This window comes from Mus caroli, chromosome 2 (genome assembly GCF_900094665.2).
Source record: "Mus caroli chromosome 2, CAROLI_EIJ_v1.1, whole genome shotgun sequence".
Lineage (NCBI taxonomy): Eukaryota > Metazoa > Chordata > Mammalia > Rodentia > Muridae > Mus > Mus caroli.
Genome location: NC_034571.1, coordinates 70,862,517 through 70,877,228, shown reverse-complemented (window position 1 = coordinate 70,877,228; position 14,712 = coordinate 70,862,517). Strand labels below are relative to the sequence as shown.

Sequence of the window (14,712 nt, the reverse complement as noted above, 5' to 3'; positions counted from 1 at the left end):
CACAAGCTTTGGCAAGGACTACTTCATAGCCTCGGATAACTTTATTAACATTTTCATTTGTTGTATAAGTGATGTCATGTGTGTTTCCAAACCTAGCCAGGGAACCAAGTCGGTTTTGAGAAATAAAATTGCCAATGCAGAAATCCATCACTCAGTTATTTCCGTATTAAAACCACAACTAATTTTAAAAAAAAAAAGTTTTCATTGCCCTAAAAGTCTTACAGGTATTAGCCCGTGAGCTGAGAGTTGTGGAGGAGAAGCTCACATGGAAAGTCATTTCAACCGCACTCCCCCCTCCTACCCTCTGATAGAGAATTTAATAAGTAATGGACCAGGAGACTTACAGTGTAAGGGGGAGGGGCAGCAAACGCTTCAGATGGAGAAGGCGCACAGATCTTTCTCCCAAAGGCGTGTTTCCTCTTCCAAACTAATGAAAGGGCCAGCTGGAGCTGGAGAACTGGTTCTGTTTTCCTGCCCATAACGACATCCAACTGCTTCCAGGAGGAATTTACACCCCAGCCACATACTCCACACAGCTACCGGGATCAGAAACAAAGACTTCCAAATAGTATGCACTCCCCTTGACGCTCAGTCCTGGGCTGTCTAACCCTCAGTTTCTAGGACTTACCTGTATGCATTTCAATCTATTCATCAGCCCAATATGTACTAAGAGATTTATAAGATAATTCTAGAACACCATCACACAGCAGTGTGAGTACTTCTGTCTTTATTACCCCACTTATTATAAAGCAAGGTTTTGTTCTGTTTGCTGATCCTCAAAGTAACAGCTGGGGGCTGGAGCTTTTCAGTTCTGAAAGTCCCTTCATACCTTCCTACTTCTAAATACAATGCTTATCATACTGTGTGCAATGTCAAAACACACTTCACTCAGGGCCTTTCCCAGACTGTCCATGTGGAGACCGACAATCCTCTTAAAAAGGGGGAATAAAACAGATTGAACTTGGTCCTGATGCAACAGCAAGCGAATCCCTCACCGTGGGGACCTTAGGCTGAGCAACTGACCACTCAACACATTGTCATCTAAGAGGGTGACAGCTAATCATTTTCTTAAATGATGTGGGCATGAAACCAGCCGACTGCTGCGGAGCCTTCCTGCCCCTGGCACTGACTTGCCCTTGTCCCCTTCTTCCCAGACTGCTGGGTTTCAAGAGATTCTGACCGAGGTGGAAATTTTAGCGGTGATTGTGGGATGCCTGTGTCATGACCTCGACCACAGGGGAACCAACAATGCCTTCCAAGCTAAGTAAGTGTTCTAATTGTTGTGATTTTAATGCATTTGCCTTTCTGTTCGGAGCCAAAGGTGACAAGTGCTAAGGAGTTAAAGCATTAATTTCTGGCATCAGAGGCCAAGGCCACGCAGGCTTGGGCATGCATGTCATGGGGCCCATCCATCTTTATAATTCCCCATTCTTCTTTTAATTGCAAATTTGCCCTCCGTGTCATGCTTGTTGATTTGGTCTGTCTCTGCTGACCTCAGTCAGAGAGCACAGTTGAGGTTTTCAAAGGCCTATTCTTTCCCTCTCAGCCTATTTGCCTCCATCCCGTGACAAGCCACTTGGACCTGCTACTCTCAAATCTGGTTTTGAGATGATTAGAATTTAAAAAAAAAAAAAAAAAAAAAAAAAAACAGGCTCAGGAAGATTAATGAAGCAAAGATTGCTTTGCTCTTCCCATTCCTCGTCCCATGAAAAGATGGAAACAGACAAAGGAATCACATAAACACGGGGATGGGTAATCGACTATTTGCTCTGCACGTGAGTCACCTAGATAGACCAATCTGTCTGGTCAAGAAAGCCACTACTCGGTGACTCACATTATGGCAAGAGCCACAGGACTTAGGCGTGTTAGAAATACAGTTCAACCCCAGGACTCTTGCAATGAGGTCACATTTTAATGTCCTTCGAACTAGCTATCTGCTAAGATGCCCAGGGACTGTGGAGACATGTTTCATATGGGAAGGCAACGTAAGATAGGCTTCTATAGAGAGGTGGGATTAGCTTTCAGGTGACAGATTTCAAAGTTCTCAAAGAAGGTAGATCTCTTCTAGTGAAATCCCAAGAACCCACTGTGAGCCAACTGGCTGCTTTCAGCTCCTTTTATGCCCTAAACACCTCCTGAGTCAGACCTTGATGTCTTGGGCCCTTGTGTTTGACCTGGTCTGGCAAACTGTCTTGACTGAGAGTCCTTCTCTCCATCCTTCATCCTACAGCCCAGCGCTTCAAGCTTCCCTCCTCACTCAATACGCACTACCTGACAATTCCGCAACCCTCTTAAACCTCCATGACATCCAGCCTGCAAAAACCCAGCCTTAGTTCAGTCTGACAATTCAATTTCTTGCTGCCCTGCCCGGACTTGTCAAAACCCTGGGAGAAAAATATCACAGTTACGCAAGCTTGAGACACAACAGATATACACCTCCTCAAACCAGCTGCGCACTCCACGCCAATCTTTCTGCGGACTCCACCCGTCAGCCTGCCCTCGGCAGTTACATACCCCTGGTGTTCTCCCTGCCCAAGCTTCATTGCCTCCTCCCACTGCTCTACAGATCACCTTGCCTCCTACTTGACTGAGAAAATTGAGGCCATCAATCGAGAACTCTCTCCATTTCCTCCCCTGCCACCCACCCTTCTCTATCCCTCCCAGTTCTTCCCTCTTTCCCTCCTATCTCAGTGAAAATGCCAGTCTTTCCCATCTCTGGAGCTAATCCCTCCAACTCGGGACCTCTCCTGCCTCTCCTCTGGGGGACCTTCACCATCAATCTCCCTCCTCTTTCCTGGATCTATGTCTCCCTGTCTATGGGTTCTCTGCTTCTAATTAACATGAACAGTTCTGCCCTGCCTTGAAATATACACCGCCTACATGCACACACGCACGCACGCATGCAAGTGTACTTTTTAGTGACTGTTGTCTTCCCTTCTTTCCTTCCTAAGCAAGTTTTTTGAGAAAATGACTATGCTGTTGCTTTTGCCTCCGCTAACACCTTCCTTTGCACAGGGCTTTAGATCCCATCTCACAAGCAGAGCTGTCCCCGGTGCCCCATTTCCAAAGCTGTTGCACTCTTCTCACACCCTCCGTTGTTGGCCGGGCTAACCCATGGGCTGTGTTTTCTCACTGCCTCCTTCCAGAACTTCTCTTCAATTTTTCCTCACAAAAGAGCTCTATCTACCTTTGTGGCCTTCCTCCGTGTTTGCCTCCAGGCCTCCTGTGTCCCACCGTGCTCTCCTGTTCCCTTGACTATTTGTGCAGGGCATCCACGCACCCACTCCCGAGCCCTGGCTGCATTGCTCAGAGCCTAATTCACGTGTGCTTCTCTCTAGATGCTTCTACCAACTGTGGGAAGAGCCTCCCACTTGAAGACCCCGAATCCTCCACTTCTTAGTCTTCCCCTTTGTCTGTGTCCCTCTTTCTCTTAGTCTCTATCCCAGGGAACAGGTGAGTTATTTGGCAGCCTCGATAGCCTCTCATCAGAGCCAGCCCCTCTTCTGCAGTCTTGGGGCAACCTGTGCTTCCTTGGATCTCAGTTCTCCTCATGCCTTCTTGGTAATCTGACATATCCCTTTTCTCGCACACAAAAGTGTTCGTATCACACTCCTGCTTCATCCTCGGGCCTCCTACGAGTTTTAGATATTCGTATTCCTTAGTTTAGCCTCTTACGGCTCCTTTAAATCAGACCCCGGCTCATTTCTCTGGCTTAGCACTGACTTACCCAGAAGGGACTTGCTCTCAGAGAATAGCTCCTCTCTTCCCGGTGCCCTTCTGCTCCTCTCCCCACAGCTTCTCTGCATACATCACTTCCAGGGGTCTAGCCGATGCACCCTGCCCTCAGTATTGTGTCTTGCCTTCATGGTGCCCTGGCAATGTCCTCAAAAGCATGTACCTTGTTCCATTTTGATTGCAGACAGGAGCATAATAAACACACAGGAAATGTTTGCTGGAAAACTGAATGGTAACTGGATGAATTGTATGTATTTTAATATACCTTCTCAATAGAGTTTCTTGATTTTTTTAAATAAATGTGGCCTTTTACAGATGCAGAAGGTGAAACACAGCCTTTAAATACATAGGTTTGATGCAGTGGCAAAGGCTTGAAGCCTGTTACTGTGGAGACCATGTGCTCCTTTTGACAGTTCTTAAAGTTTGTTTAAATTTCCTTTTTTTTTTCAAAAATTCCTCTTTTCCATGCCAACGATATTCTGTCAGTGAATTTCCCTCTAGGACCCTCTTCCCAGCCAGCTACCATGTTACCAGTGATGCAAAAAGAAGAGCTAACCAGTTAGAATTGTGTCTGCAAACCAGGAATAAAGTCCCTGTGTGTCCTTTTGAAGAGTGATGGGCACAAGACACAGCATCCCTGAGTACCACTGACCCCTGCAGCTAGTCAGTGTATTACACTGAACAGGGAGTTCTTCTCAACATCCGCCCCTCAGCAGATTAGACCAAGAGTTCATTCCTATTAAAAGTTGGACCAATAAGATACTGCTGAGCATGCTCACGCATTGCATTGGTTAGTTGTAAAGAACTGAGCTGCAGCCCCCTGCCAACTTGGGGCTGCCATTGGGAGACGCTATGATGACTACATACCAAGTGGATGAGAGAAGCAAGAAGGCTAGTCTATAGAAATGAGTGGGGGAAGGAGATAACGGAGAGAGGAAAGCCTAAAGACAGCATGTAGAGAACATTTAAAAAAAAAATCAGACTCCAATCCTGCCTCTCCCCATGGCTTCTCCTATCCGGGGTACTCAGCCATTCTTCTGACTGAGTCAGGGTTCCTGCATCACTTAAACAAGCCTTTTCCTGATGAAGCCCATTGTTCTTTATCTTTTCTTTCTTGCAAATACCAGTCCCTGGGACAAGGAAAATGGCAATGTGACTGTTAACTCTGCTAAGCCCTCGCACACAATTCTGTAGATAGCTCTGTCTCCATTTTGCGCCTTGTGCAAACTCCTCCACCAATGTGGTGTTGTGGCAATTGGGTCTCGGCTCCCCAGGTCCAGAAGCCACTCTTTGCATCCACGTTTCCTTTGACTTTGTGACATCGCTCTTGGACTGTTGATACTGAGCTTTCTGGTCATTGACCGTCTTGCCAGATAAGCTTAAGAAAGCTAAAATACATCCTGACATCCAGCCACTCAAAATGTAGGCCTGTAACAACTGAGTAACTGTTAGACCTTTCACATCTTTGTTGTAATCTTGCAAAAATAGAAACGAGTGGTCCGAAATCGCAGGTCAGTTGTCTGGGACTGAGCAACTTTCACAGGTATCAGGAAAATAATACATCATTGTCACCAGGCCTTTTCTGTATCTTCTGGTCCCGCTGTCAACTCTGCCAGCTCTAAGACGGCACAGAGTGTCTCCTCAAACCAAGTTATTCTCTTGCACCCAATTTTCCAGCTTGTAGCCTTCCATCGGGCCTGCTACTATCCAGTGAAGTTAAGATGAGATTTGCAACACTTGCTGCCAGTGTGACCTCAGTTGAGACTCCACTTGAGAGTGACGGTCAGAAGAGACTTTTGACAGGACTGTCTAGAGATTAGAATAAGATTCCTTCGATGAGTGCACCATTGTTTAAAGGCCATAGGAGGAAATTCGTTTCCTTTGGTCCTCTTCCATTCTTCAACAATGGAACGTTTTTCTGGGTTCAAGGTCTTGTGCTGAGCATTCTAGGAGAAGCAGGATGGACAGCAGACAGACCCTTCTCTTAAACTTTTCACACTCTAATCCTAGCCTTTTGGAAGATTTCGGCAACAGAACTTGAATGCCGCAGCTATTATGTGGCGAAGCACAGGCTACCTTTTTGTCATCTGTAAGACTATTTAAAAACACACACACACACACACACACACACACACATAGGAGACTTTTAGCAAGGGACAAATTACTATATAAAATGCAAAATGCCTCTACAATAAAAAAGTATGACTTTAGTTAGAGCACAACTTGATTTATACCCTTAGCCTTTCTGATAAGTGAACCTTCGCATTTTCATATTTTACCCTTAATTTTTAAGTATTGGAGAGCGTGCTGTGAATGATCAATAGGTAGTGAGGCCACCAATACCACAGCGCTCTGGAATTGCTCGTCTCTCTTTCCTCCAGGGACGGCATTGCCCACTCATCCCCCTCTCTATTACAGCTGCCCCTGATGATTAAATATCAGCACGGCCCAGCTTTGTGGTCTATTCTCCTAGGAGACCCCTCCTATTCATTTCTAGCATAATCTCTTACGCTCATTTCTTGGGAATGAAAACCCATCTTGTCGCTTTCGGCCAGGTCCCAGAAGTGAAATACTGGGGCACATTAATCTGCCCTGACAGCCTAATCCCACTCCGCACCACCTTCTAGCAATTCCCAGCTTCCTAATTACCTTCCATAGTTTGCCTTTTTAAAGTCTCCTCCAAACCATGGCTGCACACTGCCTTTAGCTTTTCTTTCCTCCAAGAATATGCATCTCGGGGATGTACGGACGCTTCACTTCGGTGTGCATGGACTTTGAGTGTCTGCACCAAGCAATGAACGTCTGTAGAAACAGAGCTGTCCTTTTTACATTCGAATACGGCCCCCCTCTGTGTACTGACGGTCTAAAAATGAAAGGTTTCAGTGTTCAGCAATAATGCACACCAGGAATACTCCCATTTATAAAGTACCATGTTCCCTCTCTCCTCCTTCCCCTACCCCATGCATGTACACACATATGCATATAAATGTATATGATCACCTTTCTGCAGCTACAGGGTATATGCCCAAAGCCAGTCATAGGATGGATCCATTTACCACAGACAATCAAAATGAGATGCAGGGTTAAAGTCAGTGTTCTCCTGTGACTGATGGTGAGAGTATTGTTTATACAGTGTTTTACATGAAAGACATGAGCTGTTTAGTAAGTGCTTTATGATCAGTTAGGACCCCCAAGGCTGCATGCCACGCCCCTCCCTGTTTATCCATGCCACTGGGGAATCCTACAGTAAGTCTGCGGCTTTTAAAGCCAGCATTTCTCTTAAGTTATTTGACATTGGAACCCTTTATACTTCAGCCCATGATATCTTTTGGCATTTCAAAGAAATAATAGTCTACAGAATGTTTATTGACAAAGCCCTGACAGATTTATCTTCTGCCATCATGTTTATTTCCTGTTTTATTTAAACTGGCGTTTGCTGTCAGTGATCCTAGGACATCTACAGTATGTGAGGACTGAAGAGCATGGCAGACAGAATTCCTGATGAGTCTTGGCCAGGAAGGAAAGCACTGGGAGGCTTGAAAGTCTTAGAATACTGGTAGGAACCACATACAATATAGTACAAACCAGGATGAAACGGAAGTATTGTTTCAGTAACTTCACTGAAGTTAGTATCAGCTCCATTCTCTGGATGCTCAGATGGCTTCTTGCCTACAAGAAGCTGAGAATTTTAGTTCAGGACTGATTGGAGAAAGAATTCTACATAAATCTAGGAGACTGTGAGCTTCCTGCAGGTAGGACCCACAAATTACACATCTGTGTTTCACATTTCCGGGACCTGACAAAACAATAGTCAATGGTACTTGTTAGCTACATTAATGATGGGCACATACATGTGTTCATGCATGCATGGATGGATGAATGAGTTCCAGTGTCTTCCTGCACTGAAACCACATTAGTATGATTCCGTCTCAAATTTCACATATCTTCCGTACTGAATGAGATCTGGAATTATAGGAAGGAGCAAATTCAGAATCTTGTAATAAGACCCTGACCATCCTGCTGGAGCATAGCGGATCTGAAACCACGGGGACAAGGGGAGGAAATGCAGAGCAAAGAGGGACTCAGATGCTGGGTATATGGTATCCTAGCATCCCTTCATCCATCCTGAACAAAGAAAACACAAGTGCCTTTTGAACATCTCGCTAGCTTAATATTTCTGGGCTCTGCTAAACCAATAGGAGTAAAAAGGCATAAGATGTTCCTCCTCTTCCCAGTGACTCACACCCATGAGCAAAGGACACCAGAACGAGCCAGTTAACAGAAATGAATGAGGGGATTGGGGTTGGAGCCTGTGGTTAACAGCTACGCCAGTAGAATTCTGAATAGTGTTTTGAAAGCTCCTTTCCTGGGTGGCCAACAGCTTCATAAGAATAGAACATCAGAAGTGTGTGCTATACTTCTCATTCGCCCGCTGTAATGAGAAGCTTACAAATTAGATTCAAACTAGACCTAGACGTCTGTGTGCTCTTACAAGAGCCATGGCACTTCTCTAAGCCTCTATTTCTTTGGAGTAAAGTGAGAAAATAATTCCTATTTTGTAGTTGCCATCATGACTCAATAGAGTTACGCATTAAATAGTGTGATCCTCAGGACATGGTAGGCACTTACTGATGATGGGCACACAGAAGCTCAGTGTCTGAGTCAGTCTGAGTTGTTCTGGACTTGCTTTCTACGTAAGACAAATGACAACTGACCTTAAATGTTAACCCATCCATAGATTAGCCTGACCTTTGTCCGCTTCTTAGATGATGTAGTAAACTTGGGCAAGACTTCAGAAAATAACTAAAATCCAGTCCCCTCCATCATCAACCATCTTGATCACAAGTTCTCCTCCACCTAACCTTGCTGCTTCTCCTAGTCAGCAGTGGCGTTGAGTCTCTCCAAGGATCGTATGTCCTCAGGAGCCCTGAAACTGATGGTGGCCTTGGGTTGCCTCACACTACAGCACAAGGCAGCTGGGATGGAAACTGTTCTTGTGTATTCGGGCAGCCTTTCCTTCTCTTGCCAGCAGGACTGGCTATGAGCTGAAAATCTCCAGCCTTTGCAAGTAAAAGCCAAATGGTCCTTTCGAGCCTGCAAACTTCCTACAATAAGCAAGCAAAGATTACCAGGATCTAGATGTATCCTCAACTGAGCCCTAGAATGGCTATTTGATTCCCTGGGTCTCTCTGGACCAAATCCTAATCCAAAGAAACACTAGGGGATGAACTGTTGGGACATTCTAAAATACTTTACTGAACTGGCATTGTTGAGGGATAGGCTGTTCTACATAAGTGGAATTTATAGATAATACAGTAACCCCCTTAGGTATCAGTGAACTCTGTGTTCATTTAAAATGGAAATGTCTGTGTGTGTTTTAATTATCTATTAATAATTAATGTAGACTCCTCTCTACTCCCTATCTGGCACTGTGACAGGCACTTTCGAGCGTTTTATTATAGTGTCATAAACAACAGATGAGACAGACAGTGCTGGCATGATTTTAGAGACAAAGAAACTGGGCCTTAAGTCTAATAACCACCCAAGGCTACTTACTGAAGGAAGAGCTGAGACTTCAAGTCCAAGGAATTTTCTAGTCTTCTGCAGTGAGATCCGAGAGTGGGTGAGGAACCCTCAACAGAGAGTTGTTAAAATGTATGCTGAGGAAATAACAAAGATGCTGCAGAATATCCTCCAAGTCTTTTCCAGAGGAGAGTCAAGAACATATGAAATGAGAAAGTCTCTGTGCAAACTCAGAAGATTTATAAGGCTTAGTTCATGAAGCCAACATGGATCAGGAAGCAAGAGTTATAACACACATATATGCATACACATACACACCCATCTATACACACACACATACACACACACACATATATGTACATATATATACATACTCATACACACACATGCACACACATATATACATACACAAATATATACACACATGCATGCATACACACATATACAGGTACATACAAACATAGACACACACATAGACACACACATACATGCATACACACACATACACACTCAGAGCACTTGGGATCTGTACTGTTGCTACATGTTTTACATTTGCTCTTGATCACATCTTATCTTTCACTACTCTGTAAATTCATTAAAGTCCAGGACTGGGTCTTGTTGACTGTGTATCACCCATGGCATTCATCTGAACACACAGAAAATTCTTGCAAAGTTCGCTTAAGAGACGAATGAACTCCACCCACAGTTAACTGGAATGCATTTGTGCATGCTCCACTGCCAAGAGCAGAGCAGTCCAAAGGGCTGGTATGGAAAATGGTGAGCTGAAGGGCCCAGCCTACTCAGCCTTCTGTTCTCTTTCAGGAGTGACTCTGCACTGGCTCAGCTCTACGGGACCTCGGCGACCTTAGAGCATCACCATTTTAACCATGCCGTGATGATCCTTCAGAGTGAGGTGCGACCTGCTCGGCTTCTCCCCTCCACAGAAGGCCAACTAAGTGATCCCCGCTCTCTCTGTGCTGTGCCGTGTACAAATCCACAGGAGCAGGAGGCTGTGCTTAAGTTAAACTCAGACTTCCATGCCTTTTGTGAGCCTATCACATGTCAAAGGCCTTGCTCAGGGTCTAAGCTGCCTCCTCTGGCCTCACTGGAGGTTATGCAGATCCACTTACAGCGTAGCAGGTAGAGAGACTGCTTATTAACAGAGCATCGTTTTGTCTTCATTAAAGGACACACAGTAACAGTCAAGCTTCAATAGTGAAGTTGAGAATAAAAGATGAAAGAACTTAGAGTTTTTAGTAGGACTGCATTTGAAAGTGAGAGACGGTTAGTAACCCCAAGGCCAGGGCTAAGGCCAAGAGCCTTGTTTCACTTCCTGCACCAACACAGGACTTAGACGTTGGAGTGCTGGCTTCTCTCTTTCTGCAGAGAAAAACAGAAACCAGCAACTAACTCTGGCTGGGGCAGCTGAGTTTTTAACTTGCCAGGAAGAATCTGTTTAATTTTCCGAAGGCATACAAACATTTTTTATTTTTAGGCCAGGAAGGGATCATCTGTCCCCCATTATTTGTCAACTCTCTAGCTACACCATATTATTATTATTATCCATTAAGACCCTGCTTCACTGGAATGCCATCATTAAATATGGAGGGTTCTTTTTTTTTAACTCTAGACTATCTTGAGAAAGTATGTCTTCTGTAGTATAACCAAAGCCTTCAATCTTATAATAGAGACCACCACTCCAAAGCCTGAATGTGGGATAGGGCAGGGCAACTTGCCAGAGGGGCTGCGTTTCCATTTCAGAATAAAGCCCCTAGGTAAGGGCCATGGGAACTGAGGGAGCTAGCTTCCTGTCGGCTAGGCTCTGGAATAGAAAAGCCACATGTCAGCTGAGAGCTGCAGAGGGGGCAGAGACAGCAGGGGCTTTGGTTTGCTCTTTTCTGGCAAGTGTGATGAGTCCCCCCAGAGAGCCCACATCTGTAAACAGCCCAGCCCCTGCCCCAGGTTTGTGTCATCTAAGCGTAACACATTGGTCAGCCTCCACTCCAGCTTCTTCCGAGTGATAATGACCAGCAAAAGTATAAGGCACTGAACCCCTGGGCCCCAGGGTCCACTCCATTCTGCCATCAGGAAGGCAGATGTCGCCACTGTCCCACTTCCCAGTTTTCACAGACATGCAGAAGCTAGAGGGCCTGAGGAAGCTTGCTGCAGACCTTTCATTCTCCACACCTGGTTCCCACCTATGCCCTGCTCACCTGCTCCCTAAACCTAGGCTGAAATCAGTAGTTGTGGGAGACTTGTTGTTCAAGACCAATTTGCATGTTCAGTAATGCACTGATACAAACTAACTTTGTACTAGCTTCCTACTCCCCAAGACCAGTACTATTTACCATGTCCTTTTTAAGTAGTGATGTCACAAGGTAACCAGGACGGACCTTCAAGTGCAGGCGGGTTCTCTTGCCTGAATGCAAACCTCTGATCTGACTTGCTCCTAAGGTTGTCTTGCTTCCACTGGGTGATGCTGGGTCTGTTGCTGAATCCAGACAACCATTTCCCCCAAAGCTTTAAACTACTTTTTCCCAGGCTCCAGAATACTTGGCTGTAACTTCCCCACGAGCTGATGCTCAGACAAAATAGAAGAAAACCCTGGGCAAAAATCATCCTCTAGCTTTCCTTGAATTCTTTGTCCTCTTAATCACTGGATCAGGCCTAGGAGAGTACAGTTGAAAAACTGTTATTAATATTGGACCTGGTCCCAAGTAGACCCAACATCCTGTAGTCAAGGAGTGGAGGACTCACCGGATGAGATAAATTAGCTCAGCAAAGCAGCTTATCACCTAAGTGCTTGATTAAAATGAAATTGCTAATTGATATTCTGGTTCCCCAGATAAATTAATTTATCTCTCACGGAGAATAGTTTATTCTTAAGAAGCCATTTGCTCCTTTCCTTCCCTATCATCTTCTGGCTCTCAGTTCTAGGTTCAAATTGGTCCACTTCCCAGCCAGGCCACATATGCTTGTGAGTTCATATTTCACGCTAAGAAAAGCAGATCAAAGAAGCCCAACTTGGCAAGTACCTGAAGTCAATGACAGTGACGCTGCAGAAGGGTTTCCAGTTTCACTAGCAAGTGGGTATGGCTGCCAAGTGAGTCAGCTTCTGGAGAGAACAAGAGTGCTTTCTGGTAGCGTGGAGGTGAAGCTGTATTGCAGTCTTTGGTAAAAGTCATAGTTAGAGTCTCACTGCACCCAGACAATAGCATCCTCGTCCTAGCTGTTGAGCAGATAGGTACCCGGTGCTGTGAATTTAATCCAGCTCATGCTTCATCGAAGCACCCTGACAGTTCAGTGCAGGATTCCTCACTTCTTCAGGAGAGGTAGGTCTCCTAGTGGCATCTCCTGTGTGTTGAACGCTGTTTAACCACATCTCTGGCCTCTCTCCCATTAACAAGTATTAATGGTTAGTAGAGTTCCAAATATGTCTCTATTTGCTCCCAAAGCTTTTATTGTCTAAATCTTCCCACTGAGAAGCTATTGTCTAATGGCCTCTCTCTCCCTCAAAGTCATTTGGCACCACAGTAAAGATTTCTAGGATGCCAGCTAAGTCTTTACTAGTAGGTAGTATTTGTTTCTGGATCAGAAAAATTCGCAAATGTCTAGCCCACTTTTTCACCATGTATTTCCATATCTGATACAATACAAGTTTGTGTGTTTTCAGAGTTCCCTTCCACACCCAACAGATAATAAAGTGCTCCTTGGTGGGCCTCCCCTGAAGCAACTCGCTTTCTGGCTCTTCTGTTTGCCAGACATCTGTTTGTATTTGTAAAACGTTTTATTAAGCTCTGGGCTGGAGTGAAGGCCTGCAGTTAAGAGCAATGTTTGCTGCTCTTCCAGAGAACCTGAGTTCTATTTCCAGCACCCAAGTCAGGTACCTGACAACCACCTGTAACCCCAGCTCCAGAGGGTCCGATGCCCTCTTCTGGTCTCTGTGGGCACCTGCATACACTTATATGGATCCACACATCCATCCAGACATTTGCACACAATAAATAGAAAGAAAATGAATCTATTAAAAAAAAAAGGAAAACTGCTACTAAACTTTAAATTTTGTTTTTTAATATAGGAAAAACATGCAGTCATCAACTACAGGTTTAATGGTGTGTTTTGTGATGTTCTGCCTTCTCATTACAGGGTCACAACATCTTTGCTAATTTGTCCTCCAAGGAATACAGTGACCTCATGCAACTCCTGAAGCAGTCAATATTAGCCACAGACCTCACGCTCTACTTTGAGTAGGTATTGGCATGCGGTCCATCTAACAAATGGACACTGGCATCCCATCTTTAATGAATTCCTGGTTCCGTGCTGAATGTTGCATATTATTCCAGCATTGCTATCGGTGTTTCCCTTATCTAAATGAAGGTCATTAAGATGGCGCAAACACTCCAAGGATTAGTAGCTAACAGTGGCATGTTTGAAGTCTTTCTTATGACTGATGAGCCTGCTTTCGAACTCATGACTCTGAAGCTAAGTGCTGGTCATGTGATTTCATGTGCTTCTATGACGGCTGTTTCCAAGTGTTATCTGTCTCTGTAATCGCCATGAACAACATTCATGGATGGAACATGACTAGAAACCCATGTTCCGTGCTCCTCTCTGGGATTTATATATAGAACAGCGAGTCTACCCCCATGTTCTACCAAAATTGTTCTGTCAGTGGTCACTGAAGACTTCTGGCCTTTCCTAGCTTTATTGACATAAGTACTTACTGATTTCTCAATGCCAAGTTCTACTCTTTGCTTCCCCAACAGCCAGATATTCGTGTCTTCTCCTCCTCCAGATCCTCTGTAGGTTTCTAACCTTTCTTCCTCTGAGTTCTGTAACCCACACTAGTTTCTCTGCTGAGACGCTCTTCCTGACCTCTTGTCTGCGCTGTAGCAACGAGAGTTACCTACAGGTAGGAGGGTCTGAAATACCTCTTTGTCACTCCCTGCATCGTAGACACGTATCCCCAACTTCCATCCACCCAACCGTCAAGGAAACCTTAAACTTAACTTGACTGTCCAAAACCTTCCTTATTTCCTCCCTCTATATTTTTCATTCTTTTCTTTAAAAAAAAAAGGATTTTAGACTTTTTGTTATATGTATATTATATATGCAGGCAGGTACACACATGAGTTGTGCGTCCATGGAGACCAGAAGAGAAGGGTGTCAGATTCTCTGGAGGTGAAGTTACAGGCAGCTGTGAGCCATGAGGCTGGAAACCTAAGTCAGGTCTTGTGCATCAACACGCTCTTCACCACTAAGCCACGTCTCTGGCCTCACTCTTTTTGCATTATTGTCTCTCATTTCTCCCCTGTAGTTTCTGTCTACTTTGGTCATGTCTAACTACATCTTATCCTTTGAAACAATGCCATGACCCTTAAACCACAATCAGATCATCGATGCTACACAGAATCCGGTCCCCATCCCTGCTTTAGCATCTGGCTGAACTGACCC

The 14,712-nt window shown here is 44.8% G+C and overlaps 1 protein-coding gene across 2 annotated transcripts in view; it reads left to right on the top strand.

The window, feature by feature from the left end:
* Positions 1-14,712, top strand: part of Pde11a (phosphodiesterase 11A) — a 350,512-nt gene that overhangs the window by 277,551 nt on the left and 58,249 nt on the right. For both annotated transcript variants that reach the window (XM_021181980.2, XM_029474559.1), the window contains exons 13-15: positions 1,155-1,264; positions 10,081-10,171; positions 13,405-13,505. In XM_021181980.2, the coding sequence (XP_021037639.1) occupies positions 1,155-1,264; positions 10,081-10,171; positions 13,405-13,505 (302 nt within the window). The remainder of the gene's footprint in view (positions 1-1,154; positions 1,265-10,080; positions 10,172-13,404; positions 13,506-14,712) is intronic.